At 38.1% G+C, this 22,812-nt stretch overlaps 1 protein-coding gene across 1 annotated transcript in view; it reads right to left on the bottom strand.

Moving 5' to 3' along the window:
* Positions 1 to 22,812, bottom strand: part of LOC147362806 (uncharacterized) — a 249,429-nt gene that overhangs the window by 122,398 nt on the left and 104,219 nt on the right. Inside the window, exon 4 of the mRNA XM_086328372.1 lies at positions 13,054 to 13,110. Coding sequence (XP_086184498.1) covers positions 13,054 to 13,110 — 57 coding nt within the window. The remainder of the gene's footprint in view (positions 1 to 13,053; positions 13,111 to 22,812) is intronic.

The following is a 22,812-nucleotide window of genomic DNA, read 5'->3' as shown; positions in this document are numbered from 1 at the left end:
TTTAATCCTATAAATTCACTATTTGGTAAAAGTTGTGGAAAATGTCTACTGTTGGACTCTTTGCCATTTAAAAAAAAAATCTATCTCAGCATACTTTGCCTCTGACCAGCTTTCCTACCTGAGAATTTTACTCTGCCTTTTACGTTATTCATGTATAAGCAACAATGTCACTCTCCATCTCATTTCTGTTTCTCTCCTTCCCCTGCTCTGCTCAGTGCTGTTAGTATTCCTCACATGTCAACTGCTCCACCAAGGCTTCAGTCCTGTTAAGTTTGAGGTAAATATGTAGTATAATATATTCCAGTATTAGCTTTTCTGGTTGAAAAGCTCTAATGAAAAGGAATACCTGTGCCAAAGCAGGAACATTAAAGTTAGAAATGGAGGAGCAGTTCTGCCTATATGGTAGGCCCAATTTTGCTCGAAAAGATAGGATTTGAATAGGTTACAGTTTCCAGGAGTCATCATTTATTTGCACGCTAACTAGCAAATGTATTATTTATTTATCCTCATGACAAATTATTCTCTCTGATGTGATTTTGAACATCCTGGGCAACATTAAGTCTGAATTCTGATCAGCGAAAACCCAGGATTCTGGGTGCAGAGCCAATATTGCTGCTGCTGCTGCTAAGTCGCTTTAGTCGTGTCCGACTCTGTGCGACCCCATAGACGACAGCCCATCAGGCTCCCCCATCCTTGGGATTCTCCAGGCAATAATACTGGAGTGGGTTGCCATTTCCTTCTCCAATGCATGAAAATGAAAAGTGAAAGTGAAGTCGCTCAATCGTATTCGACTCTTCGCGACCCCATGGACTACAGCCTACCAGGTTTCTCCATCCATGGGATTTTCCAGGCAAGAGCACTGGAGTGGGGTCCCATCGCCTTCTCCGGCAGAGCCATTATTAGCTTGTCCCTAAAGCAGCAGATATGGTGTAGGATCTTCAGGGGACCACATCTTTCTAATGATCCTTCCACACAAATCCCAGTGGTTGGCCCTGGTTGATAAGTCAGATCCTGGAGCAGATGGTAACAAGTTTCCTTTAGAATGTGGAAAAATCCTGATTTCCCTTATTTATGATGCTACAAGAAGAGACATGGCAGCTCCCAGAAGGAAGCAGTAGGGACTCTGGACTTCTGTTTATGGGAAAGGATCATCCATTTAAAATTCTGGTGCCTCAAAGACAGAAATATAGATCAATGGAACAAAATACAAAGCACAGAGATAAATCCATGCACCTATGGACACCTTATCTTCAACAAAGGAGGCAAGAATACACAATGGAGAAAAGACAATCTCTTTAACAAGTGATGCTGGGAAAACTGGTCAACCACTTGTAAAAGAATGAAACTAGAACACTTTCTAACACCATACACAAAAATAAACTCAAAATGGATTAACGATCTAAACGTAAGACCAGAAACTATAAAACTCCTAGAGGAAAGCATAGGCAAAACACTCTCCGACATAAATCACAGCAGGATTCTCTATGACCCACCTCCCAGAATATTGGAAATAAAAGCAAAAATAAACAAATGGGACCTAATTAAACTTAAAAGCTTTTGCACAACAAAGGAAACTATAAGAAAGGTGAAAAGACAGCCTTCAGGATGGGAGAAAATAATAGCAAATGAGGCAACTGACAAAGAATTAATCTCAAAAATATACAAGCAACTCCTGCAGCTCAATTCCAGAAAAATAAATGACTCAACCAAAAAATGGGCCAAAGAACTAAATAGACATTTCTCCAAAGAAGACATACAAATGGCTAACAAACACATGAAAAGATGCTCAATATCACTCATTATCAGAGAAATGCAAATCAAAACCACAATGAGGTACCATTTCACACCAGTCAGAATGGCTGCTATTCAAAAGTCTACAAGCAATAAATGCTGGAGAGGGTGTGGAGAAAAGGGAACCCTCTTACACTGTTGGTGGGAATGCAAACTAGTACAGCCACTATAGAGAACAGTGTGGAGATTCCTTAAAAAACTGGAAATAGAACTGCTGTATGACCCAGCAATCCCACTGCTGGGCATACACACATATGTGTACCCCCATGTTCATCGCAGCACTGTTTATAATAGCCAGGACATGGAAGCAACCTAGATGCCCATCAGCAGACTAATGGATAAGAAAGCTGTGGTACATATACATAATGGAATATTATTCAGCCATTTAAAAGAATACATTTGAATCAATTCTAATGAGGTGGATGAAACTGGACCCTATTATACAGAGTGAAGTAACACCAATACAGTATACTAACGCATATATATATGGAATTTAGAAAGATGGTAGTGATAACCCTATATGTGAGACAGCAAAAGAGACACAGATGTATAGAACAGTCTTTTGGACTCTGTGGGAGAGGGCATGGGTGGGATGATTTGGGAGAATGACATTGAAACGTGTATATTATCATATGTGAAATGAATTGCCAGTCCAGGTTAGATGCATGAGACAGGGTGCTCAGGGCTGGTGCACTGGGATGACCCAGAGAGATGGGATGGGAAGGGAGGTGGGAGGGGGTTCAGGATGGGGAACACATGTACACCCGTGGCGGATTCATGTCAATGTATGGCAAAACCACTATAATATTGTAAAATAATTAGCCTCCAGTTAAAATCAATAAATTCATATTAAAAAAATAAAGTTCTGGTGCCTAAAAATCACTCAGTGTTTATTAAGTGGGTAGGTTAGCATCCTTTTACTAATACCTTTATGTACCTTTTTAAAAAGTCAGCTTTCCCTCATTTTACTTCATATTTCAAAGTTTTTAGCAAAGCTCAACACAAATTTGGAGTTCATATTGTGGCCCTCCAACCCTCTTGGCCCTGCATCGCCCCCATGTGGGCGTGGGGCCTGTTTATGTGTTATGAAATGTGTATCTCCATTTCAAGTGTTCCTGTGCACAATCATAGAGAGCATGTTTTCCTCAGTCCTAAGAAGCTGCCAAGTGCCTTTGATTTTTGAGGAGTGGAGGACAGCTCCCAATCTTGCACGTCATGCATCCTTTGGGGGCTCTGTCTGTCCTCTCCACTTTCCACAGTTTTCTCTCTCAAAACACTTTAGTCTTGTGGGCTAGGGAGACCAATGGTTAACCAAATGGTGGATTTTTATGACTCAAAGGAGGAAGAAGGGCTGGAGGTACACTCTTTGCCTGCTTATAAATATCTTCTATTAATCAGGTTGACAAATTTTAACTGAGAAAGTATTCTTTGCCATTTCCTGTACTAATAAGCTCCATGGGTATCTTCAAAAAGCTTTCAATCTGTTATAGAAATATACATGTGAACGTGACAAGCAGGCTCACCCATGCCATTATTCCAGGGATTTAACCTGCCTTTAAGTTCTCACTTTTCAGCCACTTCATCATAATTATTACTCCTTTTTGTATCCTCTTGTATCTCCTAAACCGTGGTGCTTCAAATTTGATGCAGCATGCCTACAGATGGCTGACAAATGTAACTTAAGATCTATTTCTTTAGATTCTACTATTCATCCAAGAAACATGTGTTAAGTACCTATTAGGCTTTGAGGGTAAAATGAACTCAGTTCTAGCCTTTTGTTCCAGATGTTCATAACTAGTGGTGGGACAAAAGAGATAAGCATGAAACATGTGAACACAGTGTAACAATAGAGGTGGGTCTCATCTGAGGCCGGACAAGGTAGAACAGTGTGTGTGTGTGTGTTGGAGAAGCTGATGAGGCTGCATGGCAGATTTGGAAACTGAACTGTTCCTTGGAGAAATCTGCAGGACAGAAAGAGGCTGTAAGTTTTACTGCCTCAAACAGCATGAGGCCTTAATGTGGCAGTATTAATTGCCGTAGTTTAATGAGATATATATTGATGGTATCCTCTCGTGATTTCTCACATCTCTCTCAAAATAGGTTCTATATAATATGATATCACCATTCAGGATAGTTAAAGTGACAGTTTTATCTTCTAAGCTTGTTGCCCTTTCTCTTGGCATTTTTAAGGATATTATTGTTGGGCTAACAGGTGAGACCACTGAGCAGTATTCCCACTTGGTTTGGGAATACTGTGTAATTGCTAAGGAAGAAGCCTCTATTAATTTAACAAGCACAGCCTAGACTCTAAGCTCTACCCAAGGCTGTGGAAGCTGCTATTAGATATACAAGAGAAGGAGACACAGGCCTGGTGGAACTAGAAGAAACACCAAACTAGGGCCCTTGATGTTGAGTTCAGCCTTGGGTCTTGCAGTGACTCATGTTATCACCTTGAACAGATCATTTAAATCTCCTCAAACTCCATTTTCTCATCTATAAACTAGGGACTGTTATTTTGGCCTACCTTCACAATAAGGTTACTGTAAACATAAGAACTGTTACAGATATACAAAAGGTGTTGTAATTATTGAAGTGTTCCCCAATTTTTTTTTCAGATTTCAAACCTACTTGCATAAGAGTGGAAAAAATTTTATTATCCTTATGGATAAACTTTTCAGTTGGAAGACACACACAAACACATATATATATATATTATATGTGTATACATATATATTCAGTTTTATAGACATATAATTCACAAGTCTATAATATATATTATATATACACACATATATATATATATGAATGAAATGACTGGAAATCAATTCTAAGTTTAAATTTAATTAATATGCCAAAGCAATGACAGCTTCTGGAATTGCTAACAGATACGAAAGTATAAGAATGAAATGCGTGAGGAGAATGATGCCCAGAATCCTTCCTGGCAGACATACAAATCCATTCAGGCCTCAGGGGAAGGAAAGGGAGATGGCTCATTGCACCAAGCTAGAAAAACATTCTACTGGAGCCTGAGTCACTGGACTGTGGTTAGTGTCCCCATGCCCTTTCATAAAATATGTCCCCAACATAGTGTCCTCATGCCCTTTCATAAAATAACCTGGATAAAGAAGTCAGCAGCCTTCTAAGAGGCATCTGTTTCATGTGCTGAGGATGGCTATGTTATTGGATGAACAAGGAGGGAAAAAGGTTTACTGCAGAGTGATTTTATAAGGGCAGAGTCACCTCAGTTACAGACAAGATTTAACAATCTGAAGTGAATTCATTATAACACTATTCACTTAGAAACAAAAATGTCATTTCTCATGACCCAGTAAATGAAGTGTAATTACTGAAAGCATATAAATGATAGAACTGAAAATGTTCTCCTCCTGATCATGCTTATGACAAGAAGCAATTTCACATATCTAAATCACTGATAACCAGGGAGAAATACCCTGAGACAGACCAAACACTTTGGACAGAATGTCGACAGTAAAGATCATGCTACATACTCAGTCTTCTGAGAGATCTAGAGCTTTTTTGACAACTGCTCAAACTCTAATGTGAGTTTCACACCCTCAGGAAATATTTAACTCACTTTGAAATTTATTTGCAGCGATAGAAACCTGGGAATATTACTGAAAACGCCTAGGATGGCCCCTGGCCTTCTAAGCTGAGCTTTGACCTGTTTAAACTTAACCAGTCGCCTCCTGCCACTCTTTCCTTTCAGAGACTTCAATCCTCTGTAACGTAAAGATCATAAACAAACAATCCTCTGATTGCTTCTAATGAAAACATTTATAAAATTCTTCATATAACAGTCAAGTGAAGTCAAGTATGCCATTCTGTGCTTACCCAGGAACCACCAAGTCAGTCTTTCGTCTCTTTCAGCTTTGGACTACTGAATGCTCAATTTTTAAGCATTATTAGAAAAAAGATCATTCTGTGAAGCACTTCTCCCCGAGAAAATCTTGCTAAATGACTTCTTATTCTTAAAATGATGCCAATTCCTTTCCTAAAAGTGTATGCACCATTCAATGATATATGATTAGAAATTATGAGGCCAATTTTCCAAAGGTGTTTCTTCATTTGCATCAGCAAAAAAAGAAGTACTTATAATTGTCCATGCAAATCAAGGACTTTCATATGCAAATACTTATATGTGAATGTCATTATGCTGCTCCAATATACGGATTGAAGTTTTAATCTATTATACAAATAAATGTGTAAATATGCATTTGTATTTTTCGTTAGAAAAGAAGAAGTGTCCATACGTATAACTATTGATAGAAACAGAAAGGAAAGAGCCAGCAAAGGTCACCTGTTATATTCCAGATGACGCTATTTTCACCAGCTAACATGTTACAAACAGAACTGCTTCTTTCTTCTCACCCTCATGCCCTGTTACAGAATCTTGATCACGAATCCAGACTTCATGTTTTATTATGGTCAATTCACTCTGTGGAACACAGTCACCCTCACTTTGCATTTTGGTTATCAATGAGTCTACCCATCCTCCAGGCTTCTAGATGTGCCTGAAATCCATTGCTGTTTGAGTTGGATTCCCAGTAGATGTCTCAACCTAATATAAATCAAACTGTGCAACTGATTCTAGGGAAGTGGTGTTACTTGTTCTACCTAACTAGAAGCCAAGTTCCAGTCCAACTGAAATAATGGTACATAAACGTTTACCCAAAGCTGCCTCATCTGTCATATATTTTTGAGAAATTACAATTACCCCAGGGGGAAGAATTTGCAAAGGGACAATCTTTTGATCTAAAAATATAAACCATGTGACCAACACAAAACTAAAGACTTGTGTACCACCATAATAAACTAACAGCTCTCACCTTGGGGAACCTTGTCCTCCACACAAAAAAGCAGTACAAAGAGACAGATCTATTTACTGGAGAAGATGCTAGTACTAACTGACAAGGAGGCTCATTTCAGTTTGACCCAGAGAGGATATTTCATTTTAGTTTTACTCAGAGAGGTAAATTATGCAGGGCTGTCAAACCAGGAACATTTCTCCTACTTTCCCCCATTCTCCCAACAGACAGCAAAAACTAATGACTGGAATAGATTTGCTTCATTTGACTACAGATCATATCCTATCTTATACGAAATCTGAAAAAGAGAAAGATTTACAAGTGACAACTAGTGATCCTCTTACTGGAAAACATAATGATATAAGCTGTGACAATATTTTCAATCTGAGAGTGTAGCTTATGGTCTGGATAATTATATTTATCTTGCTTTCAGGGGCAAGAAGAAGCTGGGATGATGTGACCTAGATGAAAGATATTAAAATTACTAGAACATTTAAATGGTTTAATAGGGACAGCAAGACAGAATATTGAAGTAGCAGACATCATTAGAGCAAGTCACAGCATAGTGGAAAAAAAATGGCTAATTCTAGTTGCAAAGAAAACTGACAGGTCCACAGGTTACATTAAAGATTCTGGGGTTTCTCAGAACTGTTGGGGAAAAGTGAAAGGAAGGACCAGTCAATGTGCAACTGCTTTTGTAAATGTTGCTGCTGCTAAGTCGCTTCAGTTGTGTCCGACTCTGTGCAACCCCATAGATGGCAGCCCACCAGGCTCCCTCGTCCCTGGGATTCTCCAGGCAAGAACACTGGAGTGGGTTGCCATTTCCTTCTCCAATGCATGAAAGTGAAAAGTCAAAGTGAAGTCGCTCAATCCTGTCCGACTCTTAGCGACCTCATGGACTGCAGCCTACCAGGCTCCTCCGTCCATGGGATTTTCCAGGCAAGAACACTAGAATGGGGTGCCATTGCCTTCTCCATTTGTAAATGTTACTGAAACACTATCCTTATATGCACACTGGTGTAGCCTGAAGTATATGCATTGCAATAACAGTAATATTCCCAATTTCTATCCAATCAGTAAAATTAAACCTTTCAAAGCACTTTCATGAATAAAGTAACATTAGTAATTTTACTGAAATTTGAAATTGTTCATTGGACATTCAGACCTGGTCCTACTTCAATCACATCTCACCCTGGGCAACAGGACAAACAGTTGTAATTGGTTATTGCTTGAAGAGCCACAGGACTTTATGAAACTCTGTGAATGTAAAAGTTCATAAAAAATATTGGGGAAAAAACAGCAAAAATATCATTTAATAATTTTATTGAACAGAAAAACTTTCATTGTTGCACCTTTTCCTGAGGCAGCAGCCCTGGTCTATTATCTCATAAATCTGGGTTGGAAGCCACAAAGCCCTGCGTGGGTGGGAAATAACAGGGTTAGAATAAAATCAAGATCAGATGGTAAAGGAAATGCATGTGTTCGTCCTTTCAAAGGGGCCTACTGGAGAAACACAAACACAATGTTGAATCAGATATCATTCTGCATAGACATGTGCATTTTTCATCACAGTGAGAGACATTTGTATTATGGTATCTCGGAGGTGATATAAACAAGTGAAGTGAGTGAAGTTGCTCAGTCGTGTACAACTCTTTGCAACCCCATGGACTGTAGCCTACCGTGCTTCTCCGTCCGTGGGATTCTCCAGGCAAGAATACTGGAGTGGGTTGCCATTTCCTTCTCCAGGAGACCTTCCCAACCCAGGGATCGAACCCGGGTCTCCCACATGCAGGCAGACGCTTTACCATCTGAGCCACCAGGGAAGACAATTTCTGGTTTCCCAAGTAAGGGCTTCCCAGGTGGTTCAATGGTAAAGAATCTGCCTGCCAAAGCAAGAGATGCAGGAGATGCGGGTTTGATCCAGAATCGCAAAGATCCTCTAGAGGAGGAAATGACTCCAGTATTCTTGCTGAGAAAAGAGGAACCTGGTGGGCTATGGTCCATAGCGTCACAAAGAGTTGGACGCTACTGAGAGGCAGAGCATGTACACACATAGTGTGATATGCTTGCTCTCCATGAAACTAGGTAAAGCCATCAACTCTACTTCACTAACTTAAGATGGGAAAATAATACAACTACAAAAATACGGAGCAAAGCCTAATCTCCAGTGTCTACAGAACCTCCCCCTCTTTTTACAGACAGCTATGGAGATATATAATTTATCATCCATTCTTGTCATTTAAGTAGATGCATTCAGATAATTTCCCAAGATTATTCTTAATGGAACTGTAAGAGTGTCAGTCAAAAATATCATAAAATCCAGTGTTAATCCCTCGTCTAATACAAGTTAAAAGGGAGTTTGATCTTGCATGCTGCCAACCAGCCCCTAGCCCTGCATTGTGCTCTCCCTCTGATTTCCATCATAGACAATTTTATCTCTTAGAAGAGTATGAAGTATAATCGCATTGTAATACAATAGGGGGTGTGTGTACTTGTAAGCAAATACTTATCTTTGGGAAAAACCTCTCTGGATCTTACACCCTACTGGGACTGGCAGGCCCACCAGCTCCTGCCACTCAGCACAAATACATCTCAGCATCAAGCAGTTAATAGATACTGACACATGAAGCGCTTTGCCTTAATAGATCTATATTTATATCTAGCTTGTTTCAAGTTCAATTTGCAAGGGAGCCTTATCCTGGTTGCTATCAAATATGCTACTTACCCTGCCATTTCCACCTGACAGCACCTGATGGTACAGATCTCATTTCAGTGAAACCCACAGCTGCCTTTCCCACTCACACAAGCCTTCTGGGCCATCACATTATCATATCTATACTCGTACTGTTTTCTGGTTTTTTCCCCTCATCTCCTGGCCAACCTTATTTATCTCCAACACTGAACTCAAACGTTGCCTCCTCTGCCAACCCTTCCTTGATCTCAATACTCACTGTGCAGTTGACAACATCGTCTCTTAGAGAGGGCATCCCTGGTAGCTGAGTTGGCAAAGAATCTGCCTGCAATGCAGGAGGCCCTGGTTTGATTCCTGGATCAGGAAGATCCATTGGAGAAGAGATAGGCTACCCACTCCAGTATTCTTGGGCTTCCCTAGTGGCTCAGCTGATAAAGAATCTGCCTGCAATGTGGAAGACCTGGGTTTGATCCCTGGGTTGGGAAGATCCCCTGGAAAAGCGAATGGCTACCCACTCTAGTATACTGGTCTGAAAAATTCCATGGACTGTATAGTCTATGGGGGTCACAAAGAGTCAGACATGGCAGAGCGACTTTCACTTTCTCTTAGAGAACTGCCTTGAACACATTTCAAACAAAGCACTTGTGATGCATTTTGCCTTTATTTATTCCCTTGTCTCTAATGAGTATTTAAGGCCTCTGAAGACAGGAATTGGGATGCATCTTTGTACTCCCAGCACAAAGTATTATGCCTATATCTAAGTGCTCCGTACATGCATTTCCATGGAATCTTTGCAGAAATGTTATATTGTTTATTCTATTAGAATATATTTCTCTATTCTATTAGAATTTAGTTTTAAAGAGAATACATAAACTAAAATCTGTTCACACTGACAACCATTTTTCTGTATCTTGTCTACCTTGTCTATCTTCGTGTGTGTGTGTGTGTGTGTGTGTGTTTGTGTGGTGGTGGTGGTGGTGGTGATGATGGTTTACTTCTGAGTCATGTCCCACTCTTGAGACCCCATGGACTGTAGCCAGCCATGCTCCTCTGTCCGGAATTTCCCAGGCAAGAATCCTGGAGTGGGTTGACATTTCCTTCTTCAGGGGACCTTCCCAACCCAAGGATCCAACCTAGGTCTAAATTTTCATGGGCTTCTCAGGTGCCTCAGCAGGAAAGAATCCGCCTGCAATACAGGAGACTTGGGTTAAATCTCTGGGTTGGGAAGATCCCGTAGAAATCCCCTAGATTGCCTGGGAAATCCCATGGACAGAGGAGTCTGGCAAGCAAGCTACAGTCCATGTGGTCGCAAAAGAGTCAGACATAACTTAGTGACTGAACAACAGTGATACACACACATTCATAGCATTTGTTCTCAAAGTTTTTCAAAATTATTAATTGGTTCCAAATAGCACAGTCAACTTAGCAGGGCAATATGGTGAACTCTGCAATCACAGATTTAGTCCCAATAATAAATATTACAAACCCTGTAGTAAAAGTCACTCATCAGTTATCTAAAAAGTACAATTTTGTGTCTTGTCACTTCACCAAGTGTCTGAGTATCATTGTGAAGTAATTATGAATAAGCACATGGTCTCATTTCCCTTCCTCTTCCCTTTGTAAATTAAGTTAGCAAACACTTGAGAGCCTACTATGTTTCATATGCCACTGAATTAGAGAATCAAAAACTAATAAGACAGAGTCCCTGTCCTAAAGGAGCTCATTTTTCAGAAAATGAATTTTATCACAAAAGTATTATGATATGTATGATGAGTAGTCCCTGTTCTAAAGGAGCTCATTGTCTATAAAAGGAGTTTATAGACACAAATATTCATTATGGTATCTATGATGAGAGTTATGATGAAGATAACACAGAAACCAAAGTGCAAGAAACAAGGGAACTTCAGGTGTGCCTTACCATTATAATCCCTTGTAGAGTTCTGAGAATAATATCTATGTGAACCTTCTCTTTGGTTATTAAATGTACCTTCCAATGATACCAAAAAATCCTTTATTTTCACTAAAATGGTAGTCTGCATGCTAAGTCTCTTTAGTCATGTCTGACTCTTCGCAACATTATAGACTGTAGCCCACCAGGCCCCTTTGTCTATGGGATTCTCCAGGCAAGAATATTGGAGTAGATTGTCATGCCCTCCTCCAGAGGAATATTCTTGACCCAGGGATTGAACCCACATCTCTTATGCCTCCTGCATTAGCAAGCGGGTTCTTTACCACTAGCGTCACCTGCCTATCCAAATGATAAAATAACATTTTATCATTTGGATAAATGATATTCTCTATTCTGTTCTATATTCTATTGGATATTCTATATTCTGTTCTATGTTCTATATTCTGTTGGATATCAAGGCATTATCTCCACCTTATTTAAATCTATGAGGTTTCTTACCGCATGTTATTTTAGTTAATCTAAATACTCATACATTATTTGCATTGGTTGTCGCATTAGATGGATAATGAATAGATACTCTACTCAATTTAATACTATTGTCTGACTGAAACAGTTTAGCTCAAGACAGTCAGCCACAACATGAATGACTATTTGTCCAGTATTTCTCTTAGGAAGTCTAGCAGTAGAGACACTATCAATACACGAGTGGCATCCAAGTTTATAAAGCTGATGACTGTCTCAGTCAGCTCTGGTGGTGAGTCTTGGGCCAGCTCCACCAGTTGGCTCTGCAGGGGTAAGACTTGCATGTGAAGGGATTTTACATAAGAACATCTATCCTTGGGAAAAAAAATAAATGCAGCAGTCAATGGAAATGTGTATGTGACCGCTTGTAGTGTGTATGAATGTGTGTGCATAGATGGTTTTAAGCACAGAGAGAGATATTTGGAGTCTAACTAACACCAAAGGTTTGAAGAGTTTGGAAGGAGAGCAGAACCTGCCATATGGTGGTATAAATTAACCACTGACAGTGCTTGGATTTTATGTTCTCTCTAAAGCTTGAAATGTGGGAAGGAAAACTATGGTTAAATGGCTATGCAGACAAATTTAGACAGCTTCTAAAACTGGTAACTCAGCTTCTGTTCCATGCTTTCCTGCAAATCTTAAGCATTTTTGCAACAGAAAAAAAAGTTCATAAAACTTAAACTATCATTTTGGGTAAGCTAAACCCAAGTGTGGCCATTTCATTTCATCTATTTGACCTTTTATGAGGACAGTTATTTACTTCAGTATTCTTTCTTGTTCAGAGACATAGCATAATGATATTAAAGTGGTCTGGCTGGGTTTGAGTTCCTGAAAATAAGAGATTTGGATATGCAGTAAACATTCTGAATTAGTAATCCTTCTCCAACCAACAGCTAATACTGAGAGCTGAAATCAAAATGGAAATGCTGGCTAAATCATTAACCACAATTCCCTTACTTTGAATAACAGCTGGAGTCTGTCCTAAGCAACATGAGGTCTATAGATGTGTCTAGAAACTGTCAGAAACTGGCATGTATATACAACTTGTTCCACTTTATCTCCAGGGACCCTAAGTCTTGTTAGTTAATCATTCTCAGTTGAAGACCAATTATCTCCAGATTATGTCTGTTGTATACTCTTACAAGAAACACACCAAAGCCATTAACTTACATTTGGGAATGTCTGAGCTGCACCAAATAACTCTCCTTTCCCTATTTTTTCAGTTAATTCATTAATTCAATAAAGTTTAAGAGTTCGCTACAAGCCAGAAATTATGTTAGGTACAAAGAAAACAAAAATCTATAAAATTCTACTGTGATGAAGTGAGGTCAGCAAGTCTTCCCAGTAAGCAACTATGAAGATGTACAAAACTTTCAAAAAAATAAAAAAACTTTAGCACTCTGGAAATTGATCAAAAGCATAGGAAAACAGAAATATTTATTTATTAAAACCATCAAACTACAATTGGGAACAATAAGAATTTGTGATGTTCTTCCCTAGGACTGATCCTATTCCTGGTTCCTCAGTGTGATACTCAACCAGGTGGAGCAGGCCATGAAAAGCAGTAGCCATATTGATACTGCAAGGGTATAGGTAATCACTTGACTTGGAGTGTTGCTGCTATGGGCTCGCAAACTAGCTGCAGGTATTAACAGAGATTTCTAGAAGATTAGGTGGTTATGTAAAGCTCAATAATTTCTCCGTATATCCTGGAAAGAGCCAAGGCTGTGTGCACATACACTAGAGTGGGTGCAACCCACTAAAATATCCCTAGCTGATAGAACCTCAATGCATGAACAGAGGAGACATGAGAGAAACTATCATAAAATTAAGGCAGGAGAGAGTTGAAGTCAGTCTAAGCCATGAATGTAGTTGACACACAGACTCATCAGCAAAAAAAAAAAAAATTGAAGACATTGGTTTGAGATATTTGAGCACAATCTCTTAAAATATCTGTCTCTGAAGACACAGTCCAACATTTTGCAATCTTTTTTTTTTATTATTATTTTTAAACTTTACATAATTGTATTAGTTTTGCCAAATATCAAAATGAATCTGCCACAGGTATACATGTGTTCCCCATCCTGAACCCTCCTCCCTCCTCCCTGCCCATACCATCCCTCTGGGTCGTCCCAGTGCTCTAGCCCCAAGCATCCAGTATCGTGCATCGAACCTGGACTGGCATCTCGTTTCATACATGATATTTTACATGTTTCAATGCCATTCTCCCAAATCTTCCCACCCTCTCCCTCTCCCACAGAGTCCATAAGAACATTTTGCAATCTTAAAACTAAAAAATGGAAAAATAAAACTGATCAGAGATGCCAATGACTATACATTGCAGGGGAGAAAGTTTTCACAGATTTTGTCCAAAGAAGTTATATTTATTAACATGAAAGTAAAAGTGTTAGTTGTCCAGCCGTGTCTGATTCTTTGTGACCCCATGGACTGTAGACTGCCAGGCTCTTCTGGCCATCTCCAGGCAAGAATCTGGTGATTCTCCAAGCAAGAATACTGCAGTGGGTTGCCATTCCTGTCTCCAGGGGATCTTCCCAATCCAGGAATCAAACTCAGGTCTCCTGCATTGCAAGCAGATTCTTTACCATCTGAGCCACCAGAGAAGTCCATTTATGAACATAAAAGTAAATAAAAACAACAATCCTCAAGGAGAAGGCTAGATCAGAATCACTAGAGTCATAACGATATGGTATCTAAAATGTCTAGTATTAAACAAAACATTATGTGCAAAGAAAAAGAAAGCATGATCCATACTTAAGAACTAAAAGTAAAAGCAAAAAACTTCCAACACATAATGTTTCTGAGTGTTCCCTAATGCTGAAGGTAGCAGAAAAAGTTGTTCAACTAACTGTGATAAATTTGTTCAAAGAACAACAGGAAGTCATGTTTAAAGAATTAAAGAAAAATATTAACAAATCAATGTTAACAAATGGAGTATCTCAACAACAAAAAATAGAAATTATTAAAAAATTAAAATTCTAGAATTGAAACAATATCTCAAATTTTAAAATTCACTAAAGGAACATAAAACTATATTTGATATGGCATAAGTAAGACTCCCTAAGCCTAAATACAGAGCACTAGAAATTAATCTGAAGAACTCAGTACAAAAAGATGAAAAATGAGCAGTCTCAGATATATGGAACCACAGGAAGCAAACCAACAGATGGACAATGAGAGTCACAGAATAAGCACAAAGAGTAGAAGGGGTTAAAAAAGTGACCCAATAATAACAAAAATATCCTAAATTTGATGAAAATTAATACTCTACAAATCTGAGAAGCTCAACAAAACTCAAGTAGGATAGACACAAGAGTCATACCTAGACATGCCATATTCAAATGATTGAAAGACAAGGAAAAAGAGAAATCTTGGAAGCAGCAAAAGATAAACAACTCATCACTTACAGATGAACATAAAGGATGAATAGCTGATTTCTCCTCCAAAACAATGGAGTTCAGAAGATATTAAAATGACATATTCAAAGAGCTAAAAAGGAAAAAAAACTAGACATACTTTAGCTATACTTCAAGTTCTGTTTGCGAATAAAGCAATAGAGTCAATATTACAAAAAAGCAAGTTACACAGTTTTTTTTTTTAAGTTTTCTAGGGCACATAAAGGTTCAGTTCAGTTCAGTCGCTCAGTGGTTTCCAACCCTTTGCGACCCCATGAATCAAAGCACGCCAGGCCTCCCTGTCCATCACCAACTCCCGGAGTTCACTCAAACTCATGTCCATTGAGTCAGTGATGCCATCCAGCCATCTCATCCTCTGTCATCCCCTTCTCCTCCTGTCCCCAATCCCTCCCAGCATCAGGGTCTTTTCCAATGAGTCAACTCTTCCCAAGAGGTGGCCAAAGTATTGGAGTTTCAGCTTCAACATCAGTCCTTCCATTGAACACCTAGGACTGATCTCCTTTAAAATGGACTGGTTGGATCTCCTTGCAGTCCAAGGGGCTCTCAAGAGTCTTCTCCAACACCACAGTTCAAAAGCATCAATTCTTCAGCACTCAGCTTCCTTCACAGTCCAACTCTCACATCCATACGTGACCACTGGAAAAACCATAGCCTTGACTAGATGGACCTTTGTTGGCAAAGTAATGTCTCTGCTTTTCAATATGCTATCTAGGTTTTGGTCATAACTTTCCTTCCAAGGAGTAAGCGTCTTTTAATTTCATGGCTGCAATCACCATATGCAGTGATTTTGGAGCCCAAAAAAATAAAGTCTGACACTGTTTCCACTGTTTCCCTCTATTTCCCATGAAGTGATGGGACCGGATGCCATGATCTTAGTTTTCTGAATGTTGAGCTTTAAGCCAACTTTTTCACTCTCCTCTTTCACTTTCATCAAGAGGCTTTTTAGTTCCTCTTCACTTTCTGCCATAAGGGTGGTGTTGTGTGCATATCTGAGGTGATTGATATTTCTCCCAGCAATCTTGATTTCAGCTTGTGCTTCTTCCAGCCCAGAGTTTCTCATGATGTACTCTGCATAGAAGTTAAATAAGCAGGGTGACAATATACAGCCCTGATGTACTCCTTTTCCTATTTGGAACCAGTCTGTTGTTCCATGTCCAGTTCTAACTGTTGGTTTCTGACCTGCATATAGGTTTCTCAAGAGGCAGGTCAGGTGCTCTGGTATTCCCATCTCATTCAGAATTTTCCACAGTTTATTGTGATCCACACAGTCAAAGGCTTTGGCATAGTCAAGAAAGGTTATGTTACCCTATACTATAGTGTATTAAGCATGTAATAGCATTATGTCCCAAAATATACATACCTTAATTAAAAAATACTTTATTGCTAAAAATGTTAACCATTATCTGAATCATCAGCAAGTCAATTTTTTTTTGCTAATGGAGTGTATTACCTCCATATTGAAGGCTGTTGACTCGCCAGGGTAGTGGTTGCTGAAGGTTGAGATGGCTGTAGCAATTTCTTAAAATGAGACAAAATTGAAGTTTGCCACATCAATTGGCTCTTCTTCTCACAAACTATTTCTCTATAGCATATAATACTGTTTGATTACCTTTTACACACAGTAGAAATTTTTTCAAAATTGGATTCAATCATCTCAAACCCTGCCACTGTTTTATCAACTAAGTTTATATAATATTCTACATCCTTTGTTATCATTTCAACAATCTTCACAGCATCTTCACTTGGAATAGAGTCCATCTCCAGAAAACACTTTGTATATTCATCCATAAGAAGCAACTCCTTACTCATTCAAGTTTTATCATGAGATTGTAGCAATCCAGTCACATTTTCAGGCTTCACTTCTAATTCTAGTTTTCTTGTTATTTCTACTATTCATGCAGTTGTTTTCTCCACTGAGTTTTGAACCCCTTCAAGTCACCGACAACAGCTGGAAACTTCTTCCATATTCTTGATAATGTTTACACTCTGACCTCTCCCCATGAATAAAAAATGTTCTTAGCATATAAAATGATGAATCCTTTCCAGAAGGTTTTCAATTTACGTAGCCCAGATTCATGAGAGGAACCACAATATATGGCAGTTATAGCTTTGTAAAATGCATTTCCTTAATAATAAGACCTGAAAGTTGAAATTACTCCTTGATCCATGGGCTACAGAATAGATGTGTTTGCAAGCATGAAAACGACATCAATCTCTTACAACTCCATCAGAGCTCTTGGGTGACCAGGTGCCATGTCAATGAACAGCAATATTCCAAAAGGAACCTTCTTTTGTTGGCAATAGGTCTCAACAGTGAGCTTAGAATATTCAGTAAACCATACTGTAAACAGATGTGCTGTCATCTAAGTTTTGTTGTTCCATTTATAGACCACAAGCAGAGTTAGATTTAGCATAATTCTTAAGGGCACTAGAAATTTCAGAATACTAAATCAGAACTGGTTTTGATGAAAGTCACCAGCTGCATTAGCCCCCAGTAAGAGAGTCAGGGGCTGAGGCTTTGAAGTCAGGCATTGACTTCTCTCTTGCTGTGACAGCTCTAGATGGTATCTTCTTCCACCATAAGGTTGTTTCATTTACAATGAAAATCTGCTGTTTAGCAGGGCCATTTTCATTCATTACGTTAGCTAGATCTTCTGGACAACTTGTTGCAGCTTCTACATCAGCACTTGATGCTTCACCTTATATTTTATGTTAACAAGACAGCTTCTTTCCTTAAACCTCATGAACCAACCTCTGCTAGTTTCAAACTTTTCTTCTGCAGGTTCCTCATCTCTTTCAGCCACATAGAACTGAAAACAGTTAGTGCCTTGCTCTGAATTAGGCTTTAGCTTAAGGGAATATTGCGGTTAGTTTGATCTTCTATCCAGACCATTAACATTTTCTCCATATCAGCAATAAGTCTTTTTCTTATCATTTGTGTATTCATTGGAATAGTACTTTCAATTTCCCATAAGAATTTTTCCTCATCAGTCATACCTTCCCTGTTTGGCAAGAGAGGCCTACCTTTTGCCTATCTTGGCTTTTAGACATTCTTTCCTCAGTTTAATCATTTCAAGATTTTGACTCAAAGTAAGAGACATACACCTGTTCTTTTCATTTGAACACTTAAAGGCCACCATAAGGTTATTAAATGACCTAATTTCAGTAATGTTGTACCTCAACGTAGAGGCCTAAGGAGAGGCAGCAAGACAGGGAAACAACTGTCTGGTCAGTGGAGCAGTCGATAACAGAAAATATTTACTGATTATGTTCACCATCTTATGTTGGTATGGTTCATAGCTCCCAAAACAATTATAAAAGCAACATCACAGATCACTATAACAAATGTAATAATAATGAAAACATGTGAAATACTGTGAGAATTACCAAAATAGAACACAGAGACATGAAGTGAGAAAATGTTGCTGGGAAAAAAGTATCAATAGACGTTCTCAAAACAGGGTTGCCACAAACCTTAAATTTGTAAAAAGCACAGTCTCTTCAAAACGTTCTGAAGAAAAGTCCAATAAAATGAAGTAGGCCTGTATATAAAGCACATGTTCTATATGCAGCAAAATTATCATTCAAATATAAAGCTGAAATACATATATTCACAGATGTACAATGACTGAGAGAAAATTCATTTCTAGCAGACTTAAAGTCACCAAAAATACAAAAGGAAATCTTTCAAGCTGAAGGGAAGTGACACCAGAATGTAGCTCAAATCCAAAAAAAGAAATGGAGAGCACTGGAAATAGTAAATGTTTTGCTCTAGAAATGTATATTTTATCATTTTTTTCTCTTAAAATTTTCAAAGACAAAAGATTGAATAAGAGCAAAAAATAAAACTTTTTATGTTTATATGATAATGTATAGTTTTGTTATATAACAATATAGAAATATTAGCCAAAAAAAAAAAGGAATGAAAGGAACTATATTGGCACAGACATTCTGTATTTTACTTAAATTAAGTTAGTATTGGGCTTCCCTGATGGTTCAGATGATAAAGAATCTGTCAGCAATGCAGGAGATCTGGGTTAGATCCCTGGGTCTGGAAGATCCTCTGAAGAAACGAGTGGCAACCCACTCCAGTGTTCTTGCCTGGAGAATCCCATGGACAGAGGAGCTTGGTGGGCTGCATTCCATGGGGTTGCAGAGTCAGACATGAGTGAGCAACTAACACTTTGCCTTTTAAGTAAATATTATTTTGAAGAAGACTGAGATATGTTCAAAATATATATTGTAATTCTAAGAGCAATCGCTAAGTGAATAATAATGTATGTTAAGAAAACATCATCTTTCAGTATCCTATCTTTTTGCCTTTTCGTACTGTTCATGGGGTTCTCAAGGCAAGAATACTGAAGTGGTTTGCCATTCTCTTCTCCAGTGGACCACATTTTGTCAGAACTCTCTACCATGACCCATCCTTCTTGGGTGGCCCTACACGGCATGGCTCATAGTTTCATTGAGTTAGAGAAGGCTGTGTTCCACGTGACCAGATCGGTTAGTTTCCTATGATTGTGGTTTCCAACCAGTCTGCTGCAGTCCATTGGGTCACAAAGAGTCAGACACAAGTGAGCAACTGAACTGAACTGAAGAAATCAACATAGGAATTAAAACAACAATTGTAAAATATTGACTTTCAAAATACAGCAAACAATCCTGAGGAAAAAGAATAAAGCTGGAAACATAAACTTCCCGGACTTCAGACAATAATTCTAAGCTACAATAATCAAAATAGCATGGTATTGACACAAAAATAGACATGGATTAATGGCACACAATAAGAGAGCCCAGAATTAACCCATACACCTGAGATCAATTAATCTTCGACGATGCAGTCAAGAATACACAACAGAGAAAAAAGAGCTTCTTAGGCAAGTGGCGTTGGGAAACCTGGACAGCCCACAAGTAAACCAAAGAAGTTAGAACTGTCCCTCACACAGTATACAAAAATAAGCTCAAAATGGCTTTGAGACTTACATGTAAGATGTGACACCATAAAACTCCTAGAAGAGAACACAGGCAGAACATTCTCTGACATAAACCATACGGATGTTTTCTTAGGTCAGTCTCCCAAGAAAATAGAAATAAAAGCAAAAATATACAAGTGGGATCTAATCAAACTTACAAGCTTTTGCTCAACAGAAGAAACCATAAACAAAAGACAACCTATGGACTTGGAGAAAATATTTGCAAATGATGCAACTGACAAGGGTTTAATTTTCAAAATACACACACAGCTCATACAGCTCAACTAAAAAACAAACAAACAACAGAATCACAAAATGAGAAGACCTAAACAGACATTTCTCCAAAGAAGACATGTTCCAACAGGCACATGTAAAGATGCTCAGCATTACTAATTATTAGAGAACTACAAATCAAAATTACAATGAGGTACTTCCTCACATCAGTCAGAATGGCCATCACTAAAAAGTCTACAAATAATAAATCCTGGAGAAGGTATGGAGAAAAGGGAACCATCCTACACTATTGGTGGGAATGTAATTTGGTGCAGCCACTATGAAAAACACAGTATCAAGGTTTCTTCAAAAACTAAAAATAGGGGTACCGTACGATCCAGCAATTCCACTCCTGGGCATATATCTGGAGAAATTTTTAGTTCAAAAAGATACATGCACCTCAGTGTTCATAACAGCACTATTTACAACAGCCAAGAATGGAAGCAATCTAAACATCCGTCAACAGATGAATCTATAAAGAAGGTGTGTCACACATATACAATGGAATATTAGCCATAAAAAGAATGAAAGAATGCCATTCCAGCAACATGGGCGGACCCGCGAGTATCATACTAAGTGAAGTTAAGTCAGAGAAAGACAAATATCATACATTATCACCTAAATGTAGACTCTAAAATATGAAGCAAAGAATTTATTTACAAAACAGACAATAGACTCACAAACATAGGAAACAACCTTACAGTTACCAAAAGGGAAAGGATAAATTAGGAGTTAGGGACTAACAGATACATTCTACTATATATAAAATAAAAAACAAGGTCCCATTGTATAGCACAGGGAACTACATTCAAGATCATATAATAAATTATAATGGAAAAGAGTTTTTTAAAAGATAGTAAAGAAAAAAGGGGGAACAAAAAAGACAAATGATAAATATATAAACTCTAGAAGTAAAACCGAACATATATTAAATGTAAAGAGTCTATATAACTCCACTCAAATATGGAATGTCAGACTGGGTTAAATACCAAACCCACTAAATGCTGTCTATAAGGGATACATGTTAGACATAAATATACTGAAAATAAAATAATAGAAAAATAACATACAAACAGTGAGCATAAAAAAGCTGGATGGCTATATTCACATCACACAAAATTAACTTCAGACAGGAAATATTAAAAAGGTGGACATTTGATAACAGTAAAAACATTATCAGTGATTAAAATAATTAAAATTATAAATGCATATGTGTGTATTAGTCACTCGGTTATGTCCAACTCTTTGGGACTCTATGGAATGTGTAGCCCATCAGGCTCCTCTGTCCATGGGGATTCTCTAGGCAAGAATACCGGAGTGGGTTGCCATGACCGAGATCTTCCCAACCCAGGTATTGAACCCAGGTATCCTGCATTGCAGGAGGATTCTTTACCCACCTGAGCCACCAGGGAACCCCAAGTACATATATACTGAACAATAAAGCTCCAAAATGCATGAAGTAAAACCTGGCAGAATTGAAAGAAGAAACAGACAGTTTAATAATAATAGATAGAGATTTCAACAGCCTATTCACAAAAACTGATAGAAAAACTACAAAGAAGTCAGCATGGACAGAGATGACCAAAATGATGCTATCAAACAACTTGTTGTAACCAACATCAATAGGACACCTCAACCAAACTCTGCAGAATGCACACTCTTTTCGAGCACACACAAAATGTTCTTCAGGACAGACCACTTGCTAAGCCATAAAGAATCCCTCAAGAGTTTAAATGACTGAAAGTATATGAAGTATAATCTCTGACCACTTGAAATTAAGTTGGCAACCCACAACAGAAGTAAACCTGAGACTACTCCAACATGTAGACATTAAACAACACACTTTAAGTTACTCATATGTCAAAGGAGAAATCACAAAATAATCTGAATTTATTGAAATTATGAAAACATATTTATGTTTTCAGCTGAAGACTCTCAGGGTCTGAAATTTTAAGTGCCTATATCATAAGAGAAAAACTCTCAAATCATCACCTAAGCTTCCGCCTCAGTAAATTATAAAAAGAAGGGCAAATAAAGTCACAGCAAGAAGTAAGAAATAATAAATATTAGAGTAAATTAAGGAAATAAAAAAGAAATACAATAGAGAAAATCATAAAACCAAAAGTTGGTTAAAAAAATAAAATTGGTAAACTCTTAGGTAAACTGACAAGCAATTAAAACAAAAATAACAAATTACCAAAAATAGTAATGAAACAGAACACCGTTATCTTCTCTATAGAAATTAAGAAGTTTATAAGGAAATATTAGCTTAAATGAAAGCCAACAGATTAGACAAATCAGAATATATGGACAAATTCCTAAAAAGATACACATTACCAAATTCACTCAGAAAAATAAGAAAAAGAATATGAATAGATCTATAAAATGTAAG

The sequence above is a fragment of the Bos grunniens genome, chromosome 11, assembly GCF_055505025.1.
Source record: "Bos grunniens cultivar Pamir isolate PY7600 chromosome 11, Bosgru_T2T1.0, whole genome shotgun sequence".
NCBI classification, from domain to species: domain Eukaryota; kingdom Metazoa; phylum Chordata; class Mammalia; order Artiodactyla; family Bovidae; genus Bos; species Bos grunniens.
This window is presented reverse-complemented; position numbering and strand designations above follow the sequence as displayed.